The following is a 14,156-nucleotide window of genomic DNA, read 5'->3' as shown; positions in this document are numbered from 1 at the left end:
GTAGTAACGAATCGATAACAACAAAATAAACAACCAAATTAAAAGAGATTAACGAATGATACGGATGTGATGTGAGGGGCTGCATGTATGGATATACTATATAGGTTATACTCCTTGAAAGCCTAATCTCTTTTAACATTTGTTGTATATACTAACATTGTTACATTTATTTTTATTTCATTTTATTAATTCACTACCTTTATGTTAAAGAAATATGTGAATTTATTTACACCTAAAAACAAATTAAATATTGATAGTTTCCCATGTGAATTTTGAGTTAGTCGTTGGTCTCTAGTTAAAGTGGAGTTAGGCGAACATAAACATAATTCACGCGGCTGTAAAAAGATTGGAATACCTTTATAAAAGCTCATCAATTGATTCCTTTTGTGCTCAAATTGTATTATGCTTTCCCTTCCTTCTTATCATCATACACAACTATATTCTTTTTTACTTGTCTATATAATCTATATTTCTCTTCATTCTTCTATATAACAGACCTTGCGTTGAGATAAAGCACACCAAAATAGAACAAGAGCTCATCCGAAGAACAAAAAACAGCTTTCGATCATTTGCAGATTTCTACGAAAATGCCTTTCAGAAAGCCACATCAGACATCAGACCGTGAGTTTATTGACGAAATTAAGAAGGCAAATATACATTTTCTCTTACCAATTAAATTATTTTATATTTCTTGCAAAAACTATATATGTTTATGATAAATATATATATGTGTCCAGGAAAACAGCAATATCATAATTGGGCACCGGATAAAGCCAAAAGGACTCAACATTATCTGGGGGAATGATCTTCGCTACTGGAAAAAAACATCGTGAGTTAACGGCTGTTATTTCCGTATAACATTTATTATATATGATATTTCAAGGACATTTATAAGTTAACTAACTTATATTGATATGTATTATAATTATTTATTTCAGCGATGACTATGCAGAACTGATACAAGTTTCATGGTTGGAGGTATCCGGTAAAGTACCTGTAGAAAGAGGGCAAACTTATACAGTGAAATTTGATGTGGAAGTTGACCAAAACGGTTTCGGTTGGGATAACACACCAGTACTTGTCATGGCTAAAATTGGGAAAAAGGGAAAATATGATTATAAGGTAGTGGAATTAGTTTGTGATGGTGTAACAAAAACAATTCCAAAAGATGAGCAGCTTAATATTACTGTTAATCAAGATGAAATAGACCCGGAACTTCATTTTGGATTGTATGAAGTTTGGAGTGGAAAATGGAAAGGTGGCTTGAGAATCAAGAAAGCAGAAGTTAAAAAGATCAATCCTTAAAACTACTTATTAATACTTGATCATGTTTTATCTATGTCATATGAATATCTGTAAAGATAACGAATACAAAAATATAGGGGATTATTTCTACCCTAATATTTGTAATAAATTAAAGGAGTGTGTTTTATGGTATGTTGTACAAATATAATGTTTGTTTCAATTTCAAATTCATTACTACGCCTCACATTCAATTTATTTTTTTTATTGGGTTCAGTCTGATTCGAAGTTCAATGTATTAAGTGGTTTTAACTTCTTTCCGATCATAGTTGCGGCGTCAATTATTGTTTAAGAGGCTTGTTTGACTTAAACTTTATTACTAAAATGGTTGTAGAGTTATTTATAAAGGTTTGAGTTATTTAGAGTTTGCTAGAACTCAACCAACTTCGACTAACTTTATATATGCATTTCTTCAATTGTCTCGGCAGAATATGAAACATGGATATGCAAGATCAAATTTTTTTCATGTGACTATTGTAAACAATCTCTCAAATGGTGTTGTCACGTTTGCTCTCATGTAAATGATATTATGAAGTGTGTGAGATAAGATTTACAAGCACTTCACAACAATTGTGAAAGCACGAATGAGACAATTGCGCATTGAACTCAAAACAATCAAAAACTCCAACAACCACCAACCTCACCTTCAACCAGAGTAAAAGTAGTTGGAAAAATATTATTATTGTGGAACCTTGTTTTACAGGTAATATGACATCTACTTTTGATGATGACAACCACTATGATGATAACTCTGATAAAAACTATGATATGTCAAGCATGAATGATTAAGTGACTAAAAGATACAAACCTAAGTATTATGGTTTGACTATCTAATAAGTAAAGCTTCATATCAAGAGATCTCAAGCCGTGTCAACATAAAGAGCATCAGATGGCAAAAGCTCTTAGAAAAGGATTAATTTTCTATTTTAGTAAGTGAGTGATCGTATGTAAAAGAAAAGGAGATTTTCCGTAAAAACATAAGGCTAAAACACAGACACACACACTAAAACCTTTTGCACCATCTAATCGACTAGAAACTTGGTCTAACCGATTAGCCAACGATAAAATTTGTTTAATGAAAATTCCTTTTTGAGTCAGTCTCTTGTCTATAAATAGAGTTCTCATTTCTCATTTTAAAGCATCTAGACACTACAACACGGAAGGCCTACGAAAGCGCTTATTTTGGGCTTTAAAAGCGCTTTAAAGCGCTGTGAAAGCCAGCGCTGGCGTAGGTAACAAAAGCGCTTCTAAAAGCGCTCTGGTAGACCCCCCCTATAAGAGCGCTTTTCTGGAAAAAGCGCTCTGGTATCCCCCCCTATTAGAGCGCTTTTTCTGGAAAAAGCGCTCTGATAGCCCCCCCTATAAGAGCGCTTTTCCAAAAACGCTTTCGTAGGTTGCGTTTTTTATTTTATTTTTTATGCTTTTTTTTTATAAACCTATTATTTTTATAATTTCTAAACTTGTATTTATGGCAGCATTCTTTCATGAACCTGTAATTTACCATTGTTATCCCATAAACCTATAATTTACAATCGTAATCCCATTATTTCAGTAATCTCATTATTTCAACAAAGAAGCGATTTCGATTATATACTAAACATGCATTATAATTATACCATTGTAATTAATCCAAAATATATATACACCGATTCACATATTTCTAACATGAAAACAACTAAACCAATTCACATGACATTATAACAATAAGAAAATCATCCCTAAACAACTAAATCAACTAAATCGGTCCTAGTCCTGCAAAGTCTGAACATCTTCAAATGACTGAAAATCTTCACAATCTGCAAAATAAAAATAATATAATCAAAATAAGATTATTATTATTATATAAAGGCTCTAAAATAAGAAGGTAAAGAGTAGAACGAGTATATGTATATATATATATATATATATATATATATATATATATATATATATGTCGTGTAAAAAGAATAATCAAATTAAATATATCAATAAATACAAATTAATTTATTAATATTTAGGACTTTATATATCTAACTTGAATACATGGAATGGAATATCATTTATTGTAAATTAGTTCAACAAATTTTGTACATAAAGTTTACCTTAAATTTAACACAGCCACGTCATATAGCCCAGAGGGATAAAGCAATATAGATCACTAACAATAATCCTGTCACAGACACCCTCAAGAACAACATTAGCTACATGTTATTGATAGGAACACTATTAGAAACTCAACCAACAGCATGTCAAACAATTACAGAATTTGAGAAGTTGTTACCAAATTGATCAAAAGAGCCCAGTATCCTTGTGAGCTTTCTACTATCTCTTAGCAATATAAGAAGTTTCTCTGCAACAACAATTAATGTAAAGTTCACAACCAATTGACAGGAAAAATTAGACACAAATAAAAGTTGAATATTCATTTCTATGACAAATAATACATGACAACTAGTTACTACTACTTACCCTTCAGCATTTTCCTTCATCTTTGAGCTATGCTATATCTACACTTATTTTCCTACACTTGTATATTACACCGTATATTTTAACACAGATAGATACTTGTGCACAGAAATTAAGATAGAATAAATTAATAAAAAATGAATTGTATACCTTGTATGTAGAAAATTACGGTGTTGGTGTAAGCTAGGGGTGTATGTTTACTCAATCAATAAATGTTGCAATAATGAGAAGGGGTTGTTGGACTAGAAATTTGAAGGTTTTGTTGGACTTAACCTGCGTCGCATCATTTCTATCCAAGTTGTATTGTGTCACAGAATATGAATCAAGTAACTGTACCCCGAAGGATCCTGCCACAGAAGACTTCGGGGTACAATTACTTGATTCATATTCTGTGGAACATAATCGGCAGGGGCACATTGTGTTCTATCCTTTACCAGTCCATCCACTGTTTGAAGCTCAACCTACAATAGAAAAACGTGATTATTACTAACTACATATAGAAAATCTTGAATCATGTAAAAGTTGATGAAACAGATATCCCTTGTAGGTCTCATTATCAATAACATCTTCTACTTACTTGATACATGTCTTCAATACTCTAAATCACTGATAAAAACCTAACAAACTTTGTCTTCAATACTCTAAATCACACTGATAAAACCTAAATCACTGATAAATTAAAAAAGCCCCAATAATATTAACTATAACCCTAAATAAAATTTTGTATTTTTGAAAGCAAACAATGAAAAAAAGGAAAATTTCCGGCACAAAACCCTAACCTGAACAGAGAAGAGACAGTTGAAGGGTGGCGATGGAGTGAGGAAGGCGGCGACGGAGTCGGTTGAAGGCTGGAGAGGGAGTGAGGACGGCGGAGCAACGAAAGGAAGAAGAAGGTTCGCGTGTTTTGGATCTGAAACAAAACGCATGTGTTTGTAAAATATATAATTTTTTAAATGGGCTACCAGAGCGCTTTTCAAAAGCGCTTTAATAACACCCCCTACCAGAGCGCTTTTATCCCAAAAGCGCTTTCGTAGCACCCACCCTATAAGAGCGCTTTTAAAAGCGCTTTCATAACCCCCCCTACCAGAGCGCTTTTTAAAAGCGCTCTCATACCCCCCCCCCCCTACCAGAGCGCTTTTTGAAAGCGCTCTCATAACCCCCCCTACCAGAGCGCTTTTTTTGCATCATTTTCCCTTGTTTATTAATTTTGTTTTTAGCGAGCCCTACGAGAGCGCTTTTGCTAAAAGCGCTTTAGTAGCTGCATTGCTACAGCTTAAATTTGGCGTAGTGAGAATTATGTTTTGACACTTTACTCTCTCTCTCTCTCTCTAAAGTTTTATTTAACTATCTCTCACTAAATATTTTAGTCAAATGTCTTTTGAGAAAAGTTCATTTGTGAGTGAGGATACACTGTAATTTTGGATGGGTAGAATTCTAAAACTCACCAAGTAAATATTTGGTATACACATTGGTTAAATACTAGAGAATGTATGGTCAGTCCTAATTTTGGTTGAAGATTAGCTAGTGTCATAATGTTCATAGGTTCTTCGTTAGCCTGATTAAAACAAAGATATATTGATGTTCGGCCTGGTATTAAAAACTTCATAAATTCGATATCAGTCCGACTAAAATTTCATAGGTTTTTGGTTAGCCTGGTTAAAACCAAAGTATTGAGCTCGTAATTTTTGGAACTACTTCTCCCTTAAGGTCAATTCTTAGAGAGAGAAGTAGGTCATTTTGATTCGATCGAACCTCTATAATTCTTGGTGTTCTTCTTCTTCCCTTAAACTATTTAAATTTAACAATTTCTTTAGATGATAGTAATTTTTTTGATGTTCGTCATTATAAAACCGCCAAAGAAATATGAGATATTCTAGAAAAGATATATGGAGTTTCTCCAAGTATTAAACGAGAGAAGATGAACACACGAGGAAAAGTAGAAACAAATATTAGTCAAGAATGTTTTTCTAATTTTAGAAATATAGGAATTTCTGTTAGAAACTATTTTACTAACAAATATCTAAGAGTTATGAATTTCAGAAAAAAATCAAGAAAGAATGGAATCACTAAGAAAATGAGAGAGAGTTAATTCAACTATTTAACTATGAAGAAATCCAAACTGAAGAATCACCATCCTCATATTGCTCCTATCATACAACTCTATTTCAATCATTCGAAAGAACGGACTTAGTAGTTGAACGATCTTTGGAAAATTCAACATCAAATGAAAAATCCTCTTACAAGCTAAATAACAAATGACCTTCTCACCCTAAATTAGGATTTTCATTTTGTAATGATGAGAGACTAGTATGATATTTATAATAAACCTAACATACTAAACTCATGGTTTTTTCACAAATACCCATTACAAGCTAACTTAGTGTATAATCTAACTTAAACAATTGGACATTACAAACATGCCTAATTCGAAATACTAACAACCCTAACATTTTGATCCCCACATACTAGAACACACTTTGACTATAGTATGTAGGTCTTCCACACCAGCATGTGAGCGACCTTCGACTGCATGCTAATCTCGGCCGAACCAGAAGATACTCTTCGACCCAATAGAGTTGGATCCAATTCTCATAAATATCCACCTTAGAACAAACTCTATAACATCGAAGAACAAACTAGCTTTCTTCATGTTGCTTTATCAACTACATACAGTTGAAAAACTTGCAACCCGACAATGTCTTGGTGATCATATCAGCATCATTTTAATTTTTCGAAACCTTCAGTACTTGGACTTCTCCATGCTCGATCACATCAATGTGTTTGGTTCACTCATGATATGTTGAGTTCTTCGACATGTGTATAGCACTTTGACTATCACTTTTAACAATGATACCTCGAATTTTCCGCTTCTTTGCAAAGCCTTCAAGCCACAATACTTCTTTCACACCTTCCATGAAGGCAATATATTGCACTTCAATGGTTGATAAAGCAACAACCTTCTGAAGTGTTGCTTTCCAACTAAAAGTTGGACCAAACATAGTGAAAACATATCCAAAAATAGATTTTATGGAATCAATACACCGGCATAATAAGAGTCGACATATCCTTCGATTACTGCTTTACTATCTTCACCCAAGGCTCTACCATAAATTAGGATTCTATTTAGAGACCCATTTATGTACCTTAGAATCCACTTTAATGCTTGCTAGTGAGCCTTTCCAGGATTTTCCATGTACCTATTCACAAGACTTACTGCATATGTTATATCGTGTCTAGTACAGACCATACAATACATCAAAGAACCTACTATATTAGCATATGTAATGCTATTCATATAAGCTCTTTCAACATCAATACTTGGACACTGATCTATACTCAGCTTGAATTGAGGGTTTGTCTGAGTCACAACAGGATTTGAATTCAACATACCAAATAGTTCGAGAATCTTCCATAGGTATGCCTCTTGAGATAAGCATAACTTTGACTATTTTCTATCTCTTCAAATCGAACTCCTTATTGAGTTTAACCTTCACCCTCATTACATCTTCGCCATTGTTGCTTGCTATGAGAATATCATCCACGTGATAACACGTAAATGTATCGTATTTTTAAACCTGATTCACATACTATTCACTATCTTTTAATTATATTTTCGTGATATTATGTCATGCTTTGTTCATGTTTCGGGTATAAATCAATTAGGAAGCTCACATGCGAAAAAGGAGAAGAAATCGCAAAGAAAATGAGCTAAAAATTGCATTGTAGGATATGTAGCAGAAAGCAGTAGCAAATCTTCATGACAGGGACTGTGTCGTCCAGCACAGCCTCATGACGCCCGACACAGAAAGCTAATTTACGTTTGTTCATAGATTATAGGAAGAAAATTACGTTTGTAAAAGTGGTAGTTTCTCATATTGAAGAACTACCCCACTATTAGTATTAGGTCTATAATTTATGTAACGCGTGGATCAAAGCTTACCGACATAATTGAAGTTAAATTCCAGTTTCTTTATTTCTGTCTTCTTTAGGTTCATATTTATTGCTTTCTAATTATTAATCTTATTTTAAATGTCATGTTTGTTGTAATTGCAATTGTTAAATTTAATGCATTTTCATCTAGTGATATTTTTGCTAAAATTTTTTGAGTCCAGTATATAAGGACCGTCGTCTCTGGCGCAACTTGGTAATTATTGTGTTGGCTTAATTATTATTATAAAATTATGTTTTAGTTTATGTTTTTAATATTAATTTAGGTAACCTTGTCACGAGAGTGAAAGGTTACCTACCACGATTTCGTCACGAGAGTGGGAGATCTATTAAGGTTCGAACCGGCACTGCGAGAGCGTGGTGGTCGAACCAGATAGTAAAAACTAGGCATTAATTCTAAACAAAGCAAGAGCGCTTTAGGATTAATTAGAACTTGTTTAGTTTTTAAAGCGCGTTCCTTAATTTAAGTGGGCGAGCGAGAGCAAAATCCTACGGTTAAGAAGCGTGACTTTACTCAAAACCGCGAGAATGTGAGGTTTAGTCTTTAAGCTAATATTTTCTACTAAATATGTTTTTGACATTTTTATAAGCCAACGAGTTACAAAGTCTTTGACGTACGTGGAATACACATTCTGGTCTCTCTTCTTTTATATTTATCTTAATCTTAGTTTTATTGCAGTTTTAGTTCTGAGTTTCCCCTTAATAAAACATTCATTAGCCTTAGCTTTACAAAGCAACAACAAATTACAATAGGCAGACATTAGTTTCCGGGGGTTTAATAATCTTTTATATTACTTCGATACATCTGTGCGCTTGCAGACGCATCAAGTTTTTGGCGCCGTTGTCGGGGACCAACAGCCAATATTGTTATTCCATTGTTGCACCGTATAGACTAAGGCACTCTTGTTTCAATTTTTATGTATCACCCAAATTTTTTCTACAACTCCCACTCCCAATATTTCGAGGAATAGCAAGAATCCTATAAATATGACCTCAAAATACTAATAAAGGATTTCAATGCGTCACTAACTCACTCTCACCAAAATTACCTATACAACTACCAACCCCAACATATTGAGGAGTCGCGAGAATCCCATAAATCCAATATCGAAACATTAATGGAGGATTACAATGCGACACTAACTTATCCTCAACAAAATTTTCTTTACAATCACCACACCCAATATTTTGAGGAGTCGCAAGAACCCCAGAATTCCACTCTCGACACATTAATGGAGGATCTCACTGAGACACTAACTTGCTCTAGACTAGAATCTATGATGACGGAGCGCTTTGCGGAGACCCAAAATACGACGCTAACTTTCTTTAAGGAACTGCGAGATTCCTATAATTTTAACTTTGAAACATCAATGGAGGATTTTGATGCGACGCTAACTCACACTAGGCTAGAGTCCATGATAGATCATTTTGTAGAGACACAAAATGTCCAAAATGAAGATCTTAGAAAACAAAGCCTCCAAATTAATTAATCCCTTAGGCAGTTGACAACTATGGTCGAGTCCCTAACGACTCACAACATGGCTTTGGAGACTCAAATATCCTTGCTTGAGCAAAAACCTCTACGTCTCTTCCTTGAGGAGTATGTGGATGTTGTAACAACCAGTAGTGAACAACAAAGTGAAAATCCTAAGGAGAGTGATGATGAGTTTGAGGAGAGTGATTGTAAGTTTAAGGAGAGCGACGATGAGTTTGAGGAATGTTTTGGTGAGAAAAGAGTAGAGACTAAGGAAAATCCACTGGCACCACCCGAAAGTGAGGTTGTCGAAGATTTGGAGAAGGAAGCACCTAGTGTTGTTCCTCCTCCCTATACCCCGCCGATTTCTTTCCTGCAAACTTTTGTGGAAGCTAAGGTAGACTCTAAATCCAAAACATATGTGGATGTATTGGAAAATATCCACACTAATGCACCCTTGTTTGAAGTCTAGCATAAAAAGAGAAAGTTAGAGGACCGTGAAACTAGGGAAATCATCAGTGTAAAGAGGGGAAGGTTGGCATTTGAGGTGGTGGATGAAATAACTAAGTCCAAACTTGAAAAGCTGAAACTTAAGATAGATCCAGAACCACCACCACGAGTTCAAAAGAATGAACCACCCCACAGAAGAAAGAAAAGAAAAGGTGAGGGATATGTGAGATGGCTTGATAAGTGGCCATGGAAAAAGATGATTACTAAAAGTTCAACCGAGGAGTCATTCTCGGGAGAATCAACATGAGTGCTTGCACTCTTGAGACGTCGAGCTATCAACATTAAACAAAGAGTAGTGTGGGAGGCAACCCACGAGCTTTTAATTTAATTTTTTATTTTATTGTGTGAATTTGTAGAGAATAAAGAGATGGATCGTTTGTCACGTCTCAGCTACTTCTAGGCGATAAATCTCTAGCTCACAATCTTGGAAGTTAGCCAGGTTCCCACGGACATTCCTGCGAATGTCGCTGCTGGTGGTGACACGGACATATAGGTTGAGTTATTGGTTTGTATAAGGAGGGAGTTTTTAAACAATGTGTTGTTACGGTGTCCTTGGTATTAAATATTTAGTACCTATTGATATAACATTAGTCTAGTAGCCATATATGATTAGGACTTGTGTTGTGCCTTTGTTTAAAATCGCGTTTAAAGCTGCACTTCCTTCCATACTCAGTCTTGACTCTATACTAAGAACATCATCTTGGAGTTGTTTAAGAGCATCCTCCAAGAACAATACTCAACTCATTACCTACAGGCTTCTGAGTGAGAACACGATGACCATCCCACAAACTGGGTGGTTCATCGACCAACACAACCCTTATAACTTACACGGTGGCTGTCTTGACTTTCTAGGTTACAAGGCTTCTATTTATAACCTATTACCCAACTGGAATTAGGCTTCTAATTACAACAAATATGTTGTAACAAATCTCCAAAAGATTCTCCTACAAAATAGGTCTTCAATCAAATCTTCCTAATAAATCTCCAAAATTATAAAGTCTCTAGTCAAACATATTCTAATTTGATTCTTCCAGATTCTTCTTTGCGCCACATATGATTGCATAATAATGGTTAGTAATATGCTCCAGTTTTCAATTAGTTGAGTATGAAGTAACTGATAGATAAGCCCTGGCGCGATGTCGAATGGAACATGTTTCGACATCTTCTTTGACATGTTGCTTCCAGATGTTTAAACACTTCAATACAACATGTTATTCTATCAAGTAGATCGTTAATTTGTTTTCTCTTACAAGTATAATTCCTACTCAACTAATTACTGCTATATTAGTTTTACTAAATATAATGCCAATTCAGATAATGGAGAACTAACAATCTCCCCGTAATACGGTGAACTGACTTTAAAGAAATGTCGCGGTAAGCAAGAGTCGCCACCGACTTTTATTTTATCCAAATTAACATAAAGGCTAAAAGAACAGGAAAACCCTTTTAAAAGAAATTGAGTTCGGGGGGTAATTTATACAAAGGGAAGGTGTAAGGCACCCTTTGCATCCATGGTTTTCCATGGGCTCTTAATTTCTTAGCTCACTTTTTGTTTGAAAATGTTTGCAATGAATAAAGAAAAAGATTTGAAATAAGGACTTTAGCTTGTAAATATGCGTAGCCTTTTTGAAGGTTTTTGAGAAAAGAGTAGAAAAGGATTTAAACCAGAGCAAGAAATTAGGAGCTAATTACCTTAACATTGTAAAAGAGTTCTTTTAGCCTTTCAGGGCTATCCATACCAGAAGAAGGGTAGGAAGTCCTTTTATTTAGAGGTTGAAGGGTCGTCGAAGGTATCATTCGCCATAAGACTGTCCCTGCCATGAAAAGGGCAGGTAGTGTAAAGGAAGGAAAAGAATAGTCATTATTAGGAAACCAAGAGGACACCTCAGCAATAATTGACAGGGACTATCATATCATCATAGGCAACTTCGAGGGACGAGATCATATAACCGAACAGAAGGCAGCATCATTGGGACTTATGATCTTTAGTGATGAACTAAAGGCAGCATTTGCTGAGGCGTCCTCGTATCCGAGGGACTTGACTATTCTGCACTAAAAAGGTAACAAGGCAACAAGCAACAGAAGGGGTTACCATAAAAGGTGTGTGGGTGCACAATCACGTGATTCAATTCAGATAATTATCTTGTACATTAGTTATTCTAAATTTAGTTCGAGGTTGCACTCCTTAGAATTACTAACCATGCAGTTATAATATAATGCATAATAGTTTTAAGTGCCTTCAAGGCCACACAATACAACCAGGAGCAGTTATAAAATAATCCATGGGGAAGGGGAAAAAGCAATAAAATAAACCCCAACAGAGCAATAGGTTTAACACAAGTAATAATTAAAGAAGAATCGAGTTTAGGGTTACCGAAGGTTTGAGCTTTGACCAGTTGGTAAACTCTGAAAATTGGCAAAGGAAGAATAAACAAAAGGGGTGAGTGTAGGAGGAATTCATTGACGGTCGAAACAAACCCTAATTTAATTCATAAAGCAAAATTAAAAGTAAGATGATATTTAAATAAGAAAAGAATTAGAACTTAGCTTTTCGATTGGTATGGCGCGTGTCCGAAGGATTTTGGTTAACCCTGAAAAGTCAAACACAAAGAAGAGAAATTTTAGTGCATGAATGATCTAAACTCTGATTTACCGGGGTAAATTAGGGTTAGAAACCATAAAATAAAAATAATTTAAATAACACCCAAAATTTAAGAAAAGTCGAAAGCTCGATTTAATATGTCAAATAAATAATTAGGGAATTAAATCATAATTATTTAATCGATGAAAAAGTATTTGTAAAAAAAGAATTAAAATTTAAGATAAAAACAAATATTAATAACATTGTAAAAAATCGAACTTCCGATAAAAAGAAATAAATAAAATAAATGATAATTAAAAAACATAAATTTTAGTGAATAAATAAAAAGGATTTTAAAAGAATATACAAAAAGAAAAAAAACAAAAGAAAAAAACAAATAAAAGATTTTGTAATTAAAAATAGAAGAAAGAAAAAACAAAAAAACTTAGCTGGATCACATGTGATGCGCTCCTGAGGATGCATGATACGCCAGCAGCCTTTGGTGTGTTGGATCTGGGATTGGCTTGATCTGATGGTGGGATAATGAGGGTGTACAATGATGCTTTACTGTAAGCGTGTATGGGATCTGCAACAAGTGTTTCATAAAAATAATAGTGTTGGGACGAGGGATTGAACCCACGCCTCTTTAGTCACCAACGACCTCTCCAACCAAACCGTCCACATGCGTTGCGCGTTTATGGAATGAAACGAAGGACATATATGCAAACAATAGTAATTGAAAGAGCAAAAATGCGCGTGATTTAAACTAACCAACAGCGAGAGGCCACGTCTTCATCTTCCTCCTAGGACCTGCAAATTCTTCTTCAGTTTTGCTACGAATTAGCTACAGTTCCATCTGTGGCTAGTTCACCTGTAAAAATCAAAATTGCATACAAACCACAAAAACTTTTCGCGAATGTGGGGAAGAGTTCGTCCAACACCCACAAACACAATGGAACCTGCAATTTCAAACAATTTTGCCCAGAACGAAAAGCCCTAAATTTATAGCTCTAACCCTAATTATGGCATATCTCACTACAAGCACGCATCAATCCAATTAATCATTCAAAAACGTTCAGAGTGTCACCATGAACACATATATACAGTCAAAACATGTTTATGCAATATGAATCATGGAATTCGAACTCAAAAATTTAAAGACAAACCGAGGCTTGTTGTTGATGGTTTTGGATGCGAGAGACCCTGGAGACGATTCAAATAGCTTCAAGGGATGTCAGGAAATGTATTGAGACGCTCAAACTTCTTTTTGAATTTTTTGAAAGCTCGAAGGTGCTTTTTGACTGCAGAATTCGTGTCCTTGTGACCTGTGAATGTTGTGTATATATTGGAAGAGATTAGGTTTAACAAATTTGAACAAATCTCCTTGAATCCAATCTTTGCTATCTTAAAAAATTTGATTGAAAATTTGTTTCTAATTTTGGCCTTATGTGTTTCAATTTATTCCAATCACCATGTATACGAATTTGTATTTGAAATATGGCATAAATGATGATTAGACATGATTAGAATAAGATCCTTAATCAAATATTATATTTTCTATGATTTATATAAATTAGATATCACTTTTAAATGATAAAAAATTCATATAAAATCAAATAAAAATCCAAAAATCCGTGGCAAGCAGATTTGGGGCCTTGGATAACTTGTGGATCAAGATTGGATCATAAAAAATTGGGGCCCTTTGCAAAAATATTCATTTTGAAGCCTTTTTCTTCACATTTTCCCCTTGAAATTGCCCAACTTTGACAAAGTATATCTCCCTCAATTTTTAAGATATGGAGGAGTTCTAGGACTTTTTAAAACCTCAAGATGTCCTCTACAAGCCACTTTGGAAGCTTTTTTCCATTTGAAAAATTTATCTTGATGATATTGGCT

The 14,156-nt window shown here is 34.5% G+C and overlaps 1 protein-coding gene across 1 annotated transcript; it reads left to right on the top strand.

The window, feature by feature from the left end:
* Positions 1-471: 471 nt before the first annotated feature.
* On the top strand, positions 472-1,437 carry LOC131632505 (protein PHLOEM PROTEIN 2-LIKE A9-like). Its single transcript, XM_058903254.1, has 3 exons — positions 472-647; positions 738-829; positions 939-1,437. The coding sequence occupies exons 1-3, from the start codon at positions 588-590 to the stop codon at positions 1,303-1,305; spliced, it is 519 nt and encodes a 172-aa protein (XP_058759237.1). The 5' UTR covers positions 472-587; the 3' UTR covers positions 1,306-1,437.
* Positions 1,438-14,156: the final 12,719 nt, after the last annotated feature.

This window comes from Vicia villosa, unplaced genomic scaffold, assembly GCF_029867415.1.
Source record: "Vicia villosa cultivar HV-30 ecotype Madison, WI unplaced genomic scaffold, Vvil1.0 ctg.000951F_1_1, whole genome shotgun sequence".
NCBI lineage: Eukaryota > Viridiplantae > Streptophyta > Magnoliopsida > Fabales > Fabaceae > Vicia > Vicia villosa.
The sequence above is the reverse complement of the archived record's forward strand: the minus strand, read 5'-3'. Positions and strand labels throughout refer to the sequence as shown.